Source organism: Triturus cristatus, chromosome 3_1 (assembly GCF_964204655.1).
Source record: "Triturus cristatus chromosome 3_1, aTriCri1.1, whole genome shotgun sequence".
Taxonomy (NCBI): Eukaryota; Metazoa; Chordata; class Amphibia; order Caudata; family Salamandridae; genus Triturus; species Triturus cristatus.
The window spans coordinates 1,108,701,409-1,108,721,163 of record NC_140583.1 but is presented as its reverse complement, the minus strand read 5'-3'; the positions used below and the strand labels follow the sequence as shown (position 1 = coordinate 1,108,721,163).

Genomic DNA, 19,755 nt, shown 5'->3' with positions numbered 1-19,755 from the left:
CTAGAGCAGCTCTGCTGACCTGGTTCTCTGGCTCTACAGCGACTCTGCTGACCTGGTTCTCTGGCTTTGAAGCAGCTCTACTGACCTGGTTCTCTGGCTGTATAGACCTGGTTCTCTGGCTTTGAAGCAGCTCTTCTGACCTGGTTCTCTGGCTTTGAAGCAGCTCCGCTGACCTGGTTCTCTGGCTCTACAGCTGCTCTGCAGACCCGGTTTCTCTGGCTCTACAGCAGCTCTTCTGACCCGGTTTCTCTGGCTCTAGAGCAGCTCTGCTGACCCGGTTCTCTGGCTCTAGAGCAGCTCTGCTGACCTGGTTCTCTAGCTCTACAACTGCTCTGCTGACCTGGTTGCGACAGATAAAGGGTCGATTCTGAAGAAAGTCACCCAGGAGTAAATTTCCGACCTTTTGGAATTGGCAGAGGATTGGAGTACTGCCGGGAAACCATGATGACAATCACACTTTCGTGAGGCCAGTTGTGGAATCCTTTGTAAATCTAAACGTTCTCACATGCGTATATGGGTATTTTTGGAAACAAATGTAGGTAACGTACATTTACACATGTTCAAATCCCTCTCCATTACAGAAACCCATTCCCCTGCATTGCAAGCAATTTTGGGTGAGTCTGTTCTCTGTTTCCTCCCTCCTTAAAGATTTACTCCTGGCCGGACAATATTACATTTTGGTCCTTGTCTCAGGAGGGAACGGATTGCAAGAACACCCACAAACACGCAAGCTTGGCGGGGAGAAACTTCCAGTCCCAGAGCATTTCCACCACGTATGGTCCGCGCCACGCCCCTTGGTCGCACAATACATGGAAGTAAATCTCTTTACTAGTGTTCTAAATCTGCACTCTGATTTCTGCGCCTGGATTAACCTCCATAAAAGAGCCAGGTGTGTTCACCTTCGTAATGGTTTGAAGAACCGAACCCATAATGTTCACTTTGGGACTGCACTACAAGATTCCAGCTCTAAGCCGTGCGTGTCCACATCTCCTGTCCGCGCTGGCACAGCGAGCAGAAGACAGGGAGGGACTGGCGATGTGCACGCGTTCCCATCTCCTATCCGTACGCGTGCACTTCTCCTGTCCCCCTTCGGCAGAGAAATCGTCAACTATAGGTCTCGCCCAGGCATGCAGCGCATGCGCTGCGTCGCTAGGCGAGACCTAACAAGTGGCCCGCATTAGTGAGTTATATAGCTAAACAAGCATTGGCATAGTCAATAGGTCTCGCCTTTGGGACCTTATAAGTGTTTAGCCAGAGATTTTGGTAATGTTTTTAATGTTTTTAAGGGATGCATCACTTAGAGAACAAAAACAAGCCCTTCGCAAGGTGGAAAGAAGATGGAGACTTAATTATAGTCTTGCGGAGGCAGAAAATTATAAAAATTCTCTTTCAAAATACAAGGCAGAGATTCTGTTGAGGAAGTCGGTCTTCTATGAAAACAGGATCAGAGTAGCCACAAATAAACAAAGAGAGACCTTTGCTATTTTAAGGGAACTAACGCAGCTGGATGGGAGAGTTCCTGCTAGCAACCAGCCTGACTGTAACACCTTCCAAAGGTTCTTTCTTCAGAAAGTACAGGACATCATTAGGGATATCACAAAGATCTCAGCTGAGTCTTCGCTGTCCTCCTGCTTGGCTAGTCAGGAGTTGTCGGGGACATTGAGCAATTTCCCTTGTATCGACTTGGAGAGCCTGGCCGTGCTTGTTGGTCAAGTTAAGTCAGGGTCCAGCACGGACCCATGCCCCCCAAGGTTTTTCAAAATGGCTCTGCGGCTATTCAAACTCAGCTGCTGAGTCTCTTGAATGAGTCGCTAAAGGTGGGTTATCTCCCAGTCCAGTTGAAGGAAGCCAGGGTCTCCCCACTGTTAAAGAAAGCAGGCACAGACACCAAGGCCTTAAAGAACTATCGGCCCATCTCACAACTGCCATTCCTGGGTAAAATCCTGGAAAAGCACGTCTTGAACACTTTGGCTAGCTACCTGGAGGATCATGGCTTACTCCACCCCAGGCAGGCGGGTTTTCGACCCCAACACAGCACTGAGCTAGTAATAGCCGCCGTCACTGATGAGCTGAGAATCAGGGCGGATAATAAACAGCCTTGCGCCCTGATTCTTTTAGACTTGTCAGCGGCCTTCGATACGGTCAGCCATTCCATCTTACTGGACCGTATCGCAAGGCTGGGAATTACAGGACTAGTGCTTAAGTGGCTTGAGTCCTTTCTGACGGGTCGCACCCAGAGAGTGCAGTTGGGGGACCAGCTATCCGAGGCAAGTGCTGTGACCTGGGGTGTGCCCCAAGGGTCTGCTCTTTCGCCTATACTTTTTAATATCTATCTACAACCCCTGGTGGAGGAGCTAACGCACAGGAATTGTCAAATCTTCAACTATGCCGACGACACCCAGCTTTTGCTCCAGCTGGAAGACTCAGTGGAAGCACAGGAATCGATAAGGAACCTGCTTCGATTCACTGTAAACTGGATGACTAATAACCTGCTGAAAGTAAATGCCGAGAAGACAGAGGTTCTGGTCATCACAAACCAAGCAAACCCCTGGTGTGACCTGTTTTGGCCTCCAGAACTTGGTACAACTCCCATCCCGGGTAGGGTGGTGAAAAGTTTAGGACTAAAGATCGACGCAGACCTCTCTATGGCCCCCCAAGTTTCTGCAGTGGTGGGATCGTGCACAGGGGTGCTGAGGCAACTGCGCAAGTTAGTTCCTATTCTTTCTGCCCCCACCCTGCAGTCCATTGTGTCTGCCACAGTTATCTCAAGGTTGGACTCCGGCAATGCCTTGTATCTTGGCTTGCCACAGAGGCTGTTGAGGAAATTACAGGTAGTGCAGAATGACGCTGCTAGGCTAATTTACTCATTACCTCGGAACTCGCACGTCACTCCTCTCCTTCGGAAGCTACATTGGCTGCCTGTTAAGTCCAGAGTGCAGTTTAAATGTCTTTGCATAGCTCATAAGGTAATCTTTGGCAAAGCTCCAGACTACATTAAGCAGCGTCTGAGGAAGTATACTCCAGGCAGAACTCTGCGCTCTGGCAAGGCCTCCAACCTCTGTCAACCTCGATTTAAGCTAAAATCAAAAGGGGGCAGAGCTCTATCTGTACTCCTCCCGCAATTGTGGAATGAGTTACCAGCCAGCCTGAAGGCTGACCGCAGCTACTGTCCTTCAGGAAGAACCTGAAGACTCATCTGTTTAAAAGGATAAACTTTTCATCCCAAGTAGGACGGCAGGCGGAGTGATTCAGGCGCAGCTGGTTATGTTCTTTCTGTGTAAGCGCTTAGAGACCGTTGGTGATAGGCGCTCTACATATTGATTATAACATAACATAACGTATGTTATAGAGTAATGTAGCTGTTGTGTTCAATACTGTAAAGTTTGTGTGCAAGTTTCAGATGGTGTCACAAGGTCTCTCAGCAAGCACTGTCAGAATGAAAAATACATTTAGGATTGACTTGCCTAATTTTTAGTATTCGTGTTTTTTTTTTCTGCAATTTAAAAAATTGCCACTTTTGATTAAAAACACTAAAAAAAGGGAAAACAAATGCCATAATGTCACCCCGTGTAACGGGGCTCAGTTTGCCAACCTCAGAAGGATAGGAGGCAGAGTGGCCTACCTGAGAAGTAATCCTGTTGCCGGCATGCTATGCAAAAATTTCTGCGGTGCATGCATTAACCCACTAAGCTCTCTGTATCTTCCAGATCTTTTCCCATGCCTTGGCCTCCACGGGACCCGGGCTCATTTCCCCACAGGGTCCATTAGAGCGCAGCAGGCTAGTTTACTTGGAAGCTGCGCCGAGTCCCTCAGCCGTTTGTCACTGTCTAAAGAAGCGGCCCCCGAAGGGTGCCCTAAAGATAATGAAGGTGTCGAAATGCTGCTGCTCTACCTCGGAAACTCCAACTTGATGCTAAGACGCAGTGGTATTAATGAACGCTACTGCTAGTAGCCATAAGCTCTACAGCTGAGAGATCACTACTGCACTAAGACTAAGGGCCATATGCATCAAAGGGTTTTGCCCATTCTGTGTCTATGGGAAAATGTGTTCATGCATATAGCCCTAAGAAACCCACAGTAGAGTCAAAGTACACTGACTGTACACTGACAAAAGACGGTGACGACACACTCACGCTGTGTATACCAGCGGTAAAAGCAGGAGCCCGGGCTAAAGTTTAATTTTAGTTTTAAGAAGTTCAGACTTTTATTGTATTTAGAATTCAATGTAACGGTGACTACAGATTTGCATAAATAAATCCACACGCATATGTCTGCTCAGTTTTAGTTGCCAATAGTCTATAGTTATTTATATGCATGATTTATATGTTTGCAAGTTTGCTACCATCTAAGCATTTACAGATTCACACTTTGCGACTGTCTTACACACGAGTTACTGAGTTTCAGATGGTGTCACAAGGTTTCTCAGCACGCACTGTCGGAATGAAAAATACATTTAGGATTGACTTACCTAATTTTTAGCATTCGTGGTGTTTTTTCTGCAATTTAAAAAATCTCACTTTCAGCAAGCGCGGTTCCCAAAGTGAAAGCGGACCGCGCTACAAATACCAAACATAGAAGAGTGGGAGGGGGTGCAAACATGGAGTCCAGGCTGTAAATGAAAACAAGAAGATCAAGAGGAGTGGTGGGGGTGGGGACAGGAATGCAGCTGCCGCCCTGCGCGCCGCTACTCGCTCCCGAGAGCAAAACGCTGTGAGTTAACATTACAAAAAGAGGTGGGACATGCACCCGCCTTTAGCCATCTGCGTGCTTTCATTCTTGAAAGACACACGCAAAAGCCAATCCTATGTGTTGGGGGAGTCAGACCCACACAGAGTAGATTAGAGTAGTTACACGAAGCCTCCCATAGGGCAGCGCATGCGCGCTGCGCTATGTTCGAACTAAAAAGTGACCCAAGTATGGAAAATTGCATGGATTTAAGCTTGCTCCAGGCTAGGTCTGTTTTAATATCAAGGAAATCAATAGTAAAGACCGTCCGAACAGACCTTAAAACAGGTCCGAAAACAGCCAAAAAATAATACTCGCCCACACCATGACCTCCTAGCAGTGCTTAATTTGCAATAAGTGAGTAAATTATTAATTTCCAGGGCCTTCGACAGAAGGCTACTGCAGCTTGCACCACCCATTGGCCCTGCCAGCGCTGCCAACAAGTTACATCCACCAGTACTGACCATCACACTCCTACAACTATGCAAATTCAAACTATTCCAGACCCCCAAAGCTTTAACCCCTTTGCTGCTAAGCCTCCTCCCACCCTCATGCTAACCCTTTTTTTTTTTTTGCTCTTTGGGGTAGTTCGCTCTTATGCCCCTGTAGCTTTTTGTCCACATAAGGTATCCATGCCAAATATGCGACCTTTTCTTCCAACACCTTGAGGATTGTAAAGGTACCGAGGCTTTGTGGATTCCCCTGAAGGGGACCCAGAAATTCAGCCAGAATACAGCAAAATGTTTTTTTGTTGTTGAAAAACTAGGGGAAAAAAGGCTGCTGAAGAAAGTGTCTGTATTCTTCCCTGCAAATGGTACCAACAAAGGGTTTGTGATGCTGAAATTACCATCTTCTCAGCTTTCAGGGACAGGCAGACTTTTGTCAGGAAACCATTATTTTTCAAACAGATTTGGCATTTTACTGGGACATGGCCTATTTTTGTGCTTTCAACCTCTTTCCAGTTAGTGGTAGAAATGGGTATAAAAGCAATAATGGATCCCGGAAAGCTATACATTTCTGAAAACTAAACAAAATTAGGAATTCATCAAGGGGTTACTTGTGTAGATCAGTCAATGTTTTTTTTTTACAGAAACTTAACAGTTGAAAAAAAGTAAAACTTGAAAATGAGTTGAAAAAAACAGCAGTTTGTGCTAACGTTTTCACCTGTAATTCCTAAGTATGACAGATTTTTTAAAGTAATATACCTTTACATCTGCTTGGCCTTTCTGGTTGCGGGAATATATGGGGATTATAGTTTCACCAAGAACCCGAGTAACCCAAATCCAGTAACTGAGCTGCGTCTTGCAGTAGATTTTCATTATGTACCGAGTATATAGCAATTAATTTGGTAAAATATAAAGAGTGAAAAACCGGTACCAAGGAAACCTATATATTTCCGAAATGGAAACAAAATATAGAGTTTAGAAGCAATGGTTATTTTTTATCTCCAAAATTGTGGGTACCCATACAAGCATGTGAATTAGAAGTCATTTTTCAAAAAGACTTATTTTTTTACAAATTGTCTTACATTTGAAAGGCAGAAATGCAAAGAAAGTCAATTAGTAATAACACTTGTTCTACTATTCTCGGTTCCCCATAGTCTCCTGATACAAATGCTACCTCACTTGTGTGGGTAGGCCTAGTGCCTGCAACAGTTAACGACCCAACACGCAACATGGACACATCACATTTTACCAGTGAAAACTGACTTTTTAGCTGTATATTTTGGACCCTAGCTCAGCCGGCACCTAGGGAAACCTAGCAAACCTATACATTTTTAAAACTAGACACCAGAGAGAATCCAAGATGGGGTGACTTGTGTAGCTCTCACCAGGTTCTGTTATCCAGAATCCCTTGTAAACCTCAAACTTTGTGTAAACAAAATACATTTCCTCAAATTTCTGTGATGGAAAGTTCTGGAATCTACACGGATCCACAAACTTCCACCAACCCAGCATCCCCCCAAGTCTCCCGATAAAAATGGTACCTCACTTGTGTGGGTAGGCTTGGTGCCCGTGACAGAAAACGATCCAAAACGCAAAGTGGACACATCCCATTTTCCCACATAAAACTCACCCTTTTTTGCAATGTGCATAGATGTGGATTTTGGGCTATAGCTCAGCCGACAACAAGGGAAACCTAGCACACCTGTACATTTTTTTTAAACTAGACACCCCGGGAAATCAAGGATGGGGCGACTTCTGTAGCTCTCACGAGGTTCTGTTACCCAGAGTCCCTTGCAAACCTCAAACATTGGGAATAAAAAAAATGTTCCTCAAATTTCTGTGATGGAAAGTTCTGGAGTATAAGGGGAGCAACAAACTTCTAGCAACCCAGCATTCCCCGAAGTCTCCTGTTAAAAATTATACCTCACTTGTGTGGGTAGGCCTAGTGCCCGTGACCGGAAATGGCACAAAATGTACTGTGGAGACATCAAAATTATCTACCACGAATGACCTGGATTTGCAAGGGGTCACCTATGTTTTTGATCCTGGGCTCTGCGACCACCTAGGCAAACCTAACACTCCCAGACATTTCCAAAAACTACACACATCGAGGTGTCCAGGGAGGTGTGACTTGAGTGGATCTCCCAATGTTTTTCTACCCAGAATCCCCTGAAAACCTCAAATACAACTGAAAAATATCAAAATTTTCTCACATTTCTGTGTGGGATCATCTCTCCGGCAAAAATGTCCTTCCACCCACGGTTCCTCTTGGTCTCCCGATAAAAAAAATTATACCTCACTTGTGTGGGTGTCCAATGCAGAATCGCCTAAAAACCGTAGGCAGCCACCCCACTAGGTTAGTGCCTAGTGGGGTACCTGCTGCCCTGGGGGGGGGGGTGGGCAGCGGCAGATCGGGGGGCTATTACCCCTATATGCCCTTAAGTGGGGCAGAAAGACTGGCTATTTTTTTGGGGGGGGGGGGGCATTGATATGCCCATTCTGGAAGCTCCCACCCCTACGTTAAAAAAAGCCAGCATAATCCCTGGTTCCTAGTGGGCTTTCTGCCCCCCCCCCCCCCCCCCAACATCCTGGGGGGACAAAGTCTGGCATTTTTGAGGGGGGGGTGGGGGCGTTGGCATGCCCATTCTGGGCAGCCCCCACCCCTGAAATTTGAGGGAAAAATGAATCCCTGGTGCCTAGTGGGCTTTCTGCCCCCCCCCCCCCCCCCCCCCCCCGTAGTCACATCAGGGGCTAATGCCTCATCTGCCTCCTGGTGGGACAGAAGGACTGGCATTTTTTTGGGTGGTGTTGGGGTTTTGGCATGCCTATTCTGGGCAGCCTCCACCCCTGAACTTTGGAGAAAAAAAATCCTTGGTGCCTAGTGGGCTTTCAGCCGCCGCCCGTGGGGCAGATAAGGGGCTATTGCACCCATTTGCCTCATGGGGGTGAGGGGGGCAGAAAGACTAGCAAATATTCTTGGGGTGGGGGTATTGGCATGCCATTCTGGGCAGCCCCCACCCATAAGCCCCAAAAAATAAAATGCTTGGTGCCTAGTGGGCTTTCTGCCCCCCCCCCCCCCCGGGGGGGGGGGGGGGATCAGATCAGTCTGCCTCCTGGGGGCACAGAAAGACTTTTGCATTTGTTGGGAAAAGGGTGGGGGCATTCGCAAGCCCATCGTGGGCACCCCCCCACCCCTGGCCTATAAAAAAATAATCCCTGCTGTCTAGGGTGCTTTCTGCCCCTTCGGGGGGCATTTTGGGGGCTACTGCCCCCCGGGTGGGCAGAAAGACTGGTCTGGTTATGCCAAATTTAAATGGGGGGAGCAAGGCCCTTGCCCAAGGGGCCGGTCCCCCCTCCCTGGTGCCTAGTGGGTGGATCCCTGCCTGGGGATCGCCCTCCTTGGGTGATCTCCAAGCAGGAATCCACTAGGAAAGGGTACCATTGGAAAGAAGAGATTCTCCTCTTTCCTCCGATACCTCTTCCATGTGGTCGGGGGGGGGGGGGGTACGAACACCTAAACATTGAAACTGTTTGTTTTATTTTCAATGTAATGACAACAGCGCGCCAAGCGAGCGATCGTCATTACATTGAAGAAAGAAAAAAAGGCTTGGGAGGTTGGGGAAGCTCTTCCTCACTTCTAGAGGCCCAGAAAAAAAGAGAAATCCCTCTGCTGTTTGCAGCAGAGGGATTTAGTGCACCTGTGCACATGACGGAATAATTCCGTCATGAGCACTGGTGCATCGAAAGGGTTAAGGATGGCTTGGGCAACGGGTATTAGTTATTTTTAATGTATATTGGATTAATAATCAACTGTTCTCCTCATCTCTAAGTTACACAAACAGTGCCACCATGTGGCAGACTGTCATAAGTGCCGTTTCCGGGCACTGGACATCTCAGGCTCAGATTAAGCACTATCTTCCAGCCCATCGAACACTGCTTGATTGCTTTTTTGACAAACCCTGTCAGATCGGAGTGTCTACCTTTTGCCTAGATCATTTAGTAAACTCATTGTTAAAGGTAGTTCATGCCAAGTTTGCAAACTGTTTATATTAAGTGTGCTTTGATTGAATGCACAAAGGTTTTGTGGTTAAAATGTAAATTTCAACAGCATGAATGTTAAGGTTAGACCTCCCTAAGCCTACTATTAAGGCGTAATTTGTCGTATAGTTCCTAATAATACATAGGATCTGCACGTTTAGACAACATAAACTAAGGGATTGGTGTCCAGACTGATACCAGATACCCCCAAAGGATATGTCAGAAATACAGACCAGCTAGCTCACAGTGCCACCATAAGCCCACTAACCATACCAAGGAGCGAATAGTTTCCAGCAACTGTCGAACATGACCACCCTTGATCCTTCAGGGATCGTGGCAACAGTACAGTACTTTTCTCTCAGTAAATCGTGCTCCCTTAGTCTCAGAGAGATGCACAGAATAAACGATGGGGACGTTTTTAATAAGCATTTATTTATCAAGCGTCATTCTAATGTAAACGTCCTGTGCCAACCATTAGACAGAAACAGATGGGTTAGGATTAGAAGCACCAACAGAGTAAATGAAAGGTAGAATTATACTATGGTGCTCAGACAGTAAATATATGCAGGCATATAGATACATGAGTTATCAAGCATTCCCCTAAGATGCAAACCCTACCTAAGCGTACCTAGAATGTATGTAGGTGTAAAGCCAAGAATCCCCTAGCAAAGAGCCAACCCCCATTACCTGATGGGAGAGAACGAAGGATGCTGTCTTGGTCTCGAGTTGGACACCCTGCAAGGGAGGTCAGACCGCTGCGTTTTGTAGCTTCTGCAGGCCGGGACATCAGCGTGAAGCTTCTCCTCCTGTCTTGTGTTGGTATGTGTCTTTTATGCCTTAAAGATAGCCTCTGGGTTCCTTACATAATCGGTGTTAGTATGATTAGGCATATGAACCTAGAACAATACCTGCGATTATGCAAAGTAGTTCTTTTGGTCTACGATGAAGATGACCATGACATTTTACACAAAATAAGTTCATGCTGTTACGTACGTCATGTGCAGGGACTTTTCTAAGAATCCTGATGCATAATAAATGAAGCCAGTTTCCAAGAATCGGATCGGCAAAAAGGTCAGTGCTAGAACCGTTATGCAGGGCAAGGTAAGACAAATGTAGGTAAAAGGTCGCGTTGCTACCTCGGCCTAGATTAAGGTACATTGGGGTACAGCATGACAAACGCATATTTTTATGTAGGAGCTAATAATAACTTGGCAATACTGTGAAAAAGGTGCTCTTCGAAATTCCCCCAACCTTAGTGATAGAAGTCCTAGCCGGGTGCAGAAGAAAAGCATCAAATAACCTTCATATGGAACCTTCTAAAGGGTGACATGACTGCGATCTTATGGCAATTGAAAAGGGAGGTTAGAGTGGTTGTCAACCTATCACATATGTCCCTTAATATATGAAAAAAATGATTCTCACTTTAAATAGTTGAAACTGACTTAGGATATGCATCGTAAATGCTAGTAGGTCTAGTATATAGCTCAAAGTGCCTCTTCATCCACTCGTGAGTTAGGCACTCATTAACACATCATACATGCACTCTATTGAACCATGCATGCGAGCACCCACAAAATGACGCAAGCACTTTTTATTTAGCTAGTTAGATTGGTAAATAGCGAAAAAAAAGTAGGGCAAAAGTGTTCTTGGGGGGTTTTTTTGGAAGCATGGAGCAACACGAAGGGCGCTGGTTGGGTAGCATCACAAAGGATGCTGGGGGTAATCAACAGGGAAGGCGCATGGGTGGTTAGTTGGAAGCAACACGAATGGTGGTGGGAATGGAAGTTACCCGGAGGGCGGGATGAAGAAGCAACTGGTGAGAGAGGACATCATAGTGCAGGCGGTAAAAACGCACAAGAGTGAAAGCAATGCAGAGGGTGTTTAGCGGAGTAGTACGGGAGGCCAAGTGCAATATGGAGGAAGCGACGGAGAAGCACAAAGGTGACAGAAAGCAACACGGAGTGCAGCCGGAGGGGGGAAGAGAAGTATAAAAATAAAACCGCTAGAATAAACATGGACTCTCATGGAGTATTTCATCCCAAAAAGAAAAGTAGTGCTTGAAAAGAAAGCTGTGGATGGCTAAAAGTAATATGTCCATTTTCCAGGGTGAGATTAAACACAAGAAGAGGAAGGAAAAAGTGCACAAGCTAACAAATAAACAAGCAAATTAGTGACCAAGAAGTCAAACTCTACTAGATTGCATTAGAACTGTGCCTAGGCCATGCATCCTCTCATTCGTAGTCATAATAGTTTGATGTCACACTTCAAAAGGTTTCAACTCCACAGTATCGACAATACACTTTTTAATTTTTTTATTTATTCAAATGCTTGTAGACCCCCTCGGGCCACTCATACTTTTGTCTCTTTTTTCATCAAACCATCAAAGGTTGCACTCAATCAAAAAATGGTTCACAAACTTGGCATAATATTCTACTAATCCTAAGAAGGATCTTAACTGATCCTTCTCTTTCGGACACAGAGCTTCATCAATCTATTCCATCAACTAATCCTTGCGTCTTATACGCTTTCACCAAATGGTAAGACCTAAATACTCTACTTCTAGAAGTGCAAATTTACACTTGTCCACTTCAACTGTGAGCACTGCTTCTTCCAAGATACTTACTACATACTGTTCTCAATAAATCATCCTGTTTCTCCATGCTTGCCACCCCTACCAGTATGTCATCCTGGAAAAATCTAACGCTTGCTAACCTGCCTAACAAACGTTGCATGACACATTGAAATAATGCAGACCCGTAAGCCATCCATAGGGCATGGGCACAAAACGGAATGTTCCCTCAAGTGTAATGAAAAGTGTCAAATGTCTGGATTCCTGATGTAACCAAATTTGATGATATGCACTCAACAAGTCGAGTGTAGAATAATAATGCCCTCCTTTGACCTCAGCCAATAAATCTCTGATATTGTGTATGGGATAGCGATCTACCCATATATTGTTATTCAGAACTCTGAGGTCCACACACAAGCTAATCTTCCCATTAGGTTTGTGGGCAATTATCACTATACTCAACCATTCTGATGCCTGACTATATTCTGTAATACCATTCTCTAACTACCTGTTCAAATCTTCCTGCATTGAAGTCTTCAACATGATACACACTATGCACATTGTGAGCTACAGCAGTTGCCCCAACCTTCTAGAGGATTTTGTGCACAAATTATTGTAAGCATCCCAGCTTCTGTCCAAACAATAGTGGAAACTCCTTTACCCATCTTCATCCTGCTCCAACACTAGGACTTGTTCACTTTTATTAGTGTCCAACACAATTATTAATGCACGCTGTTTACGCCACCCCAACAAGACATTTCCTTTTTCCACCACATGCACACAACATTGGCATCTCTTCCTTTGAAGCTTGCTTGCGTCTGGAAATACTTCATCGCAGGTAACTTTGTTCCACAATATCCCACTAACTCTGCGTCTGTTCTCAACAATTCTTTTTGACCCAAACAGTACAACATTTCTTTATCAACTAATGTGTATGGCAATCATAAATCCGCCCACATAGTTACCTCTACCCCATCAGTCTTTATTACACACTGAGGTGGGTGATATTATCATCGTTGACATTGTATACTTTGTTTTTCTGACTTATCGCACAGTACTAACACTTATACATCCTCATCTGACATGCATTCCATTTGGCCCTCTTCTTTGCCTTTTCCATGTAGCAACATATTCACACTATGTTAGGATCCATTTTTCCTCGATTGCACACTGTTAAAAAATGTCCCACTCGGTTACATTTAAAACATTTCGTTCTCACTGCCAGGCAATTTCCTGATGTAGCAACATGCTTTGTGCTAACACATCTGTTACGCGTTTTTTTTTAAGAGCCCACCAACACCTTGCTGCATTTATTTTTTGTCTTTTTAGACCTGTCTGATACTTGCATAGCAAATTTGACAGAATCCGTTTCACATCCCTGTCCGCTTTCTCCATTTTTTAATTCCTCTACATAACGCGAAGTGTCTTTAATGCAGTGGCGGCTCGCTGTTGGAGTGCTGTAGGGCGGGGGAGTGACAGGGTGGGGGGTTAGTGGAGTCCGACGGACAGGAGTAAGGTAAGTAATTAAATAAAACAATTGACCTTGCGTGCGCTGCATCGCCAACTCGGCGATGCAGCGCACGTAAGGTGGATTGTTTTATTTAATTACTTACCTTACTCCTGTCCGTCGTATGTTGGACTCCACTACCCGCCCTGCCCCGCAGCACTCCCACGGCGAGCCGTCACTGCTTTAATGTGTTTGGCAACAGTAATAGACTTTTCGATGGTCTATGGTTTCTTCAGACTTGACAACTTTTTTCTTAAATTTTCATATTAGACCTACTATTTATCAATTGATCCCTGATAATCTCTTCATGTAAATGTTTACATTTACACGTGGCCGCTAAAGTTCGTAATACCACCACATATTGATCCACTCTTTTGTTTGGTAACTGCGAATGAGGAAAAAATTTGTGACGTTCCACAACCACACTTAATTTTTTTCCATAATTTTCTTCCAGGGCTTTCATTGCTAACATATATTTATCATCCACTTCTTCTTCCATATCTGATTCATTCTCTTTTTCCACACCACGTCCTACACTATTGGGTAGAGTTTTCAAAACCTTTCTACCCTCCACCCCAAAACTGTGTTTTAACATGGTCAACATGGCCATTGCAACAAATATGTCCCCCCTCCATAGCCTCCAAATGAGATTCAAAGGCTTCGTGCCAATCTTCCCATGGCATCCCATGCTCCCCTGGAGTGTCCAAAAACGTAGGTGGGGGAATAACAGACTGCAAACTGACTAAACATACTATTTTTCTTTACACAGTCCCAACAGCTGTTTCCATCCTAATAAAAAAACAGAATAAAACAATCTTAAGTAACAAAAGCAGTCACGGCTGTCTTGAGATATTTCTTCCTTCAAGATCGAAAACAGACTCTTCTCCTGAACAAACCTTTGCTCCCTTCTCATGTGCTTCCCTTCAGGGCTATAAGACGCATATCATCCAATATGTGTTTTCCTATACCCTGTACAATGAAGGGCTCCGTAGTACTGTTCCTAGGTTTTCCCTTTTCTTTCTTAACCAATGCAGATGTCCGTGAGGTTTGCATCTCACTAACCGATCCGGCACAGTGCACATCCCCTGGAAGCCTGATGCTTTCCATTGCGGATCTCTACAACACTTTACTGCCACTATCTCCACCAACACACGTGCGGCGCACCGGGGTACTGCCCGGTGGCCGCTACGGCCAGTCCGGCCCTGTCTCCAACACACGCAAATCTTCGGTTAGTTTATTTTATTCTACTCTGCCCAGATGCGCCATCGCGTCTGTCTCTGCAGTCCCGGCTCGCAACCATTCTTGCTGCTTTCGTCACTGACCAAGATGCACACGTAGCAGCTGTATCACGCAGGCCAGGCTCGCAACCATTCACCTGGGGTCTCTAATCATGTTGCCAGCGTGAACGCCACACACCAGATACGGTTCAGTTGCAGGCTCTTGCTGTAACTTCAAACAATGATAAGGCTACTTTCCAGCGACCCTCGTTTAATCTAGAGCCTCTCCGATTCCACCAATTCATATTTTTTTTTCGGTACATGCTAGGGTGACCAGGCGTCCCCGTTTTGCCAGGACGGTCCAGTTGTTAACCAGCTGTCCCAGCAAATTTCAAGAAATGTAGCTCATGTCCCGGTTTTTAACGAGGGTCGACTGAAAACGGTGAGAGGTGTTTTTTATGTTTTACAAAGCATGGATAGTTGCAGATGTTTCAAGAAAGCAATTTAATTAACAGGCAAGCTACTGGGTTTAAAAATTGCTTTGTATGTATGTTCTTACTGCCTGTTCTGTAATTCTCTGCTGAGGAGCTCTCTCATAGATTGAAGTAAAATTGTAGTTCTTCTATTTTTGTGAAATGTCCCGGTTTTTGGCTTTAAAATTCTGGTCACCCTAGTACATGCTCCACTCCTCCCCAGTGGCCCACGCTGTGTCCAGCACAGCTCAGGGGGTCAACAACGAACCACTTGGGCAAGGCTGGGTTGGTTGTATCCCATCCGTCCCCACTAAATGAACCAATCTTCTTCTCAAACTGATGCGATAATAGAAGAAGCTTTATTTCCATGTAGATAAAATATGACCAAGCTTTAATATCCAATTGCCAATGAATATTCTGTACAACTCGGACCAAAATAGTTTGCATTCCATATTCTAGCCCAACACATATAGTATTATATTACAACAGTTTCTAAGACAGACAGTAACTAATGTACGTGCTTTTGCATCTGGAATGCTGTTTACACTACTGTTTATTAAGATTCAATACTTTGGTTTTGCAAGACCTTTGGGTTCCTAAGCTGTTCTTAAGGGAATATACATTTTGAGTTAGCTTTCTGTGTTACATAAACCAGTGCAGTACTTCAGAGACTGCCCTCTGCTTTATTTTCTTTGTTCCTACTCCTGTTGAAATAACCATTTCTATTTTTGCTTCTTTCAGCATTGGCTGGACAACACGAAAAGTATCAAAAAACAAGTAAAAAGTAAGTCTTGTCCAAAGTATTCCCCGTTCTTTGTTGCAGGAACCTCTCGGCCACAACTGTTAACATGTATTGATATGTTTCGTAAATCCTCCAGTCGCAAAAGTTTAAGGGCCGATGTCAATGAATTCACGGTGACTTTTGTTTGTAAAATGTGTAGAGTATGTAGGCAAGATACTAGGGGAATAGAGGTTGGAGAACAGACTGACTAATCTTGTAAGTGCCTATATACTGACATATACATTATGTGCAGGTTTCCGTTCAAGTGAGGGCCTGAGTTGCATATACATTTTAGACACATTACAATGCACCCATCTTTAGGCAGTCGTACGTGTCTTATCATGGGTGTTCTGTAATTGGACAGTGATTTGTTGCAAGTGAACAGCAGTTCACAGGCAAATAAAATCAAATTGAAGCGTTCCGGTGTAGAGAACTACAAAAATTCTATTTGTTTGCTATATACCACAAATTCTTGAATATTCAATTCATACACGGATATGAGCCAAAATGTTCGCTAGCAGAAAAATGGATCTGAATATGGTGGTCACATACGATTAGATTATTGGGTTATGATTAACGTCACAGTGAGTCATACCTTTCACACGGTTCATGCGCAAAGGTAAAACTTTGCTTTTTTAATTTATTTTTTTGAAAGAAAATGATAAACCCAACTACTAAATGGCGTAATGAAACTCAACTGAATGTAGAGTACCTTAAATCGGTAAAACTATTACTACAGTTCAGCAACTAGTTTCTTACTAGATTATTCCCCACTCTTTTTTGCAGGAACCTTTTGCCCACAACAGTTACCTTTTATTGATATGTTTCACAAATCCTCCAGCCATCAACATTACCTTTATCTCTCGTCCCACCCTAACCAACCTCCCCTCCTGCCTATTTCTTACCCAGAGCCAGCATTCTCTTCCACTCTGATTGAATTTGTGATAGCTGGTAGTTGGCACCAGAAGCAGATTTTTATTTTTATTTGCTGACCCTATTTACCCCAAAGAAGGCGGCATGCCGCTGAACAGAACCAGAGACCATCAGCCCACCCCAAAAAGTATACACTGCTTTATGCACATGCAATATCTGTTGTGTGACCAAGCAGGTTTTGCAGTGAATCTTTTCTGAATACACATTCTATGCATCATTCTGCCATCTAGTTATTGGATTCGGAATTGTTTTTTGTAGTCCTTTTATTTAGTTGTTTATTTAGTTAGACATATGTTTTCCTCTTGGGTGGTAATTACTGTTTAGTGCCCTGTCCATCCCCTTGTGACGTCAGACGCCTGCTTATGCATGTGTGACATCTGTTGTGTGCTCCGTCGCGTTTTCAAATTCCAGAGTGACGCCAAATGGTTATTTAGCTTGAGGAGGGAGTTTAAGATTGAGTGAATACATGGACTGTTAACAGTCAGTCTTATTATCTTGTTAGGTGCATAGAAACGTAATTAGGCTTGTATACTATTTCCCTTGTGTTTTGCTTTAGAAAGCTACTGTTCTTAACAACGCTCAGAAAATATCCCATTCAGCACTTAGAAGGCATCTTGAAGATTTTATAAATAAACATGAATTAGTGCATAAATCAAAAAACATTTTTTTAAGTTATTGGGAGTTTTAGAGATGTCTTTATAATTACAGAATTGCTTATATATATATAGCCTGATTACCATAAGTAGAAGGGCTACTCTGATACTTAATCTCTACATTAAAAGCGGGAACCTAAACAGGATTCTTGTACAGGCATCCTTAATTGTTTTCATAGACCAGGCTATCATACATGGCAAGTGACTTTCTTTTGATGATAGCACAGGTAATAAAAGTTGAGACGGCTTGACAGATGTTATCTGACTCGAGGTTACACAACAAGTTATAAGCATCTAAATGAAATAAACGCCTCTCTGATTAAAACAGTGGTTGTATAATACACTTTCTGATATCGCAATAAAACGTACAAAAGAGAAGGAAATTGAATTGTACATTGGGTGGCTTTCTCATCACAGGAGCACTTTGGCAAATTTTTGGACCACACATCTCTTGTCGGGAATGCTACAAATTGATGCAAAATGCCCATTCAAAATCCAGTAAGCTAGAATCTCTTCTGTATATCAGTGACCTTTATTACATACATAGGTAAACCTTGGGTTTATGACCCTTCCACATATCGAAATACTATCTGTTTTTCCATCTTTCCCTAAATCACTTTTGTGAATAAAAATCAATGTAAGTACTTTTTTACTAAACTGTAACACTAGCAGGACATTCAATAGCATTTTCCGTATGTAATCTGTTAACATATGCCAACCAGGATATCCTACAATAGTAACATAGGGCAAGGCAATCGTTGATTAAATCCCTTGTAAATGTAGTACCAGCCTTGCTCCAAATGTTGTGCCACACTACTAAAGCACATTGATCTATGGCGTCATCAAGAAAAGTTATTCCCAGTTCACTGTGAATTATATGTGGTGGTACAGAGTGAGTAAGTGCCAGAAGTCTACCCAGAAAAGAATTTTACTGTTTTTGCAGAATCAAGTGCCCGCTAGACCCCAGAGGGTTGCCCCATATGTGACTGTGGGGATACACTTACTTTTATACAGCTGCAACATTTCGCGTATTCGTTTATTTCGAATTTTAGTGGAAAATCTGAACAGAACCTTTATTGTCCTTTAAAATTTAAGGTTCTCTATATCTATCTTAATTCTCCAGAGGCTGGAACTTGAACAGTACACCAAGATAAGAAACATTATAAACCTTTTTCCAGTTTGTGGCCCCTCAAATAGTGAGATTTCTTCACCTTCCCCCGTCCGTACACCATAACAATCGTTTTCCCCAGGTTTAGGTTTAGATCCCTTTGCTCCAAATATGAAACAAAACCATTAACCAACTGTTGAAGTCTATTTGCGGTTCGAGATAAGACATCATCGGCGTGGAGAAGCACAGGTGTCGGACGCAGACCTACACTTGGCGCATCTGTGGCTATTTCTTGTAACTTCTTGTCAATCCCGTTTATGTAGAGGGAAAATAGGAGAGGGGCTAGAACGCAGCCCTGCCTTAAACCTCTGGTGACTTTAAAACTTGGGGTACCTTTTCCGTCCTTCCCAAACCTGATGTGAGCGGTTAGTGAGGCATAGCTCTGTGAAAGGAATGATATTCTATCCACTGGTGCGCCCATTTCGACCAAAGTCTTCTACAATTTGGTATGATTAACGCAATCAAAAGCGCTATTTAGTTCAGAAAAGCAGACATCTAAATGTTCTTGCTTTGCTGCTGTATATTTGGAGAATAAAAGATAAAGTTTTATGCATTGTTCTTGCCTACTGAAAACTTTCCTAAGACCATAGTGGGGATTTGTTAGCACATTGTTTTTGGCCACCCAAGAATCTAGTCTCTCCAAAATAATTCTCTCCTATAACTTTGCAGATGAATCTAAAAGCGATATCGGGCGAAAGCATTTGGCGTCTCCCTTTTTAAAGATGGGGACTATTGATTCAATAAATGGCAGTATCTGAAAAAAAACAATTATTTTCCAATGAAAATATCAGATTGGTCACAGTTGTGCAAAAATGGAGTCCAGGTTGGTCTTCTCGACCGTGCCAGAGTGTCTGCTGTTACAGAAGAAGGAATAATTAGTTTGCTTCATAAAAATTATTACAATATTAACTCAAAGTGGGTAATGAGACTAAAAAATGGACGGCGGTGTACCTAGCAACCGTAGCAAAAAGCGGTTTTCCTCTGCCTGAAGAGAACAGCATTTACTGAAACCCCATACTCCAGCTCCGTAGGTGGTTACACTGATGCAATGCGAATTGTAAACTTTCAGTGGTGGAAAAATAGTCCCCCCTAATTTGCGGTCTAATGAGGTTGCATACTGTACCCGCAGTTTTATTTAATTTAACACAGGCCTGAGCAAGATGGGGAGTCCATGACTCTGTTGAACTGAAATTTAATCCTAGATAACAAGAGTTCTCAACTGTCGTCAAAACATGCCACTTAATA

The 19,755-nt window shown here is 43.7% G+C and overlaps 1 protein-coding gene across 2 annotated transcripts in view; it reads left to right on the top strand.

Moving 5' to 3' along the window:
* EPB41L5 (erythrocyte membrane protein band 4.1 like 5) overlaps window positions 1–19,755 on the top strand; it is an 851,839-nt gene that overhangs the window by 249,991 nt on the left and 582,093 nt on the right. For both annotated transcript variants that reach the window (XM_085645978.1, XM_085645979.1), the window contains exon 4: window positions 15,717–15,759. In XM_085645978.1, coding sequence (XP_085502104.1) covers window positions 15,717–15,759 — 43 coding nt within the window. The remainder of the gene's footprint in view (window positions 1–15,716; window positions 15,760–19,755) is intronic.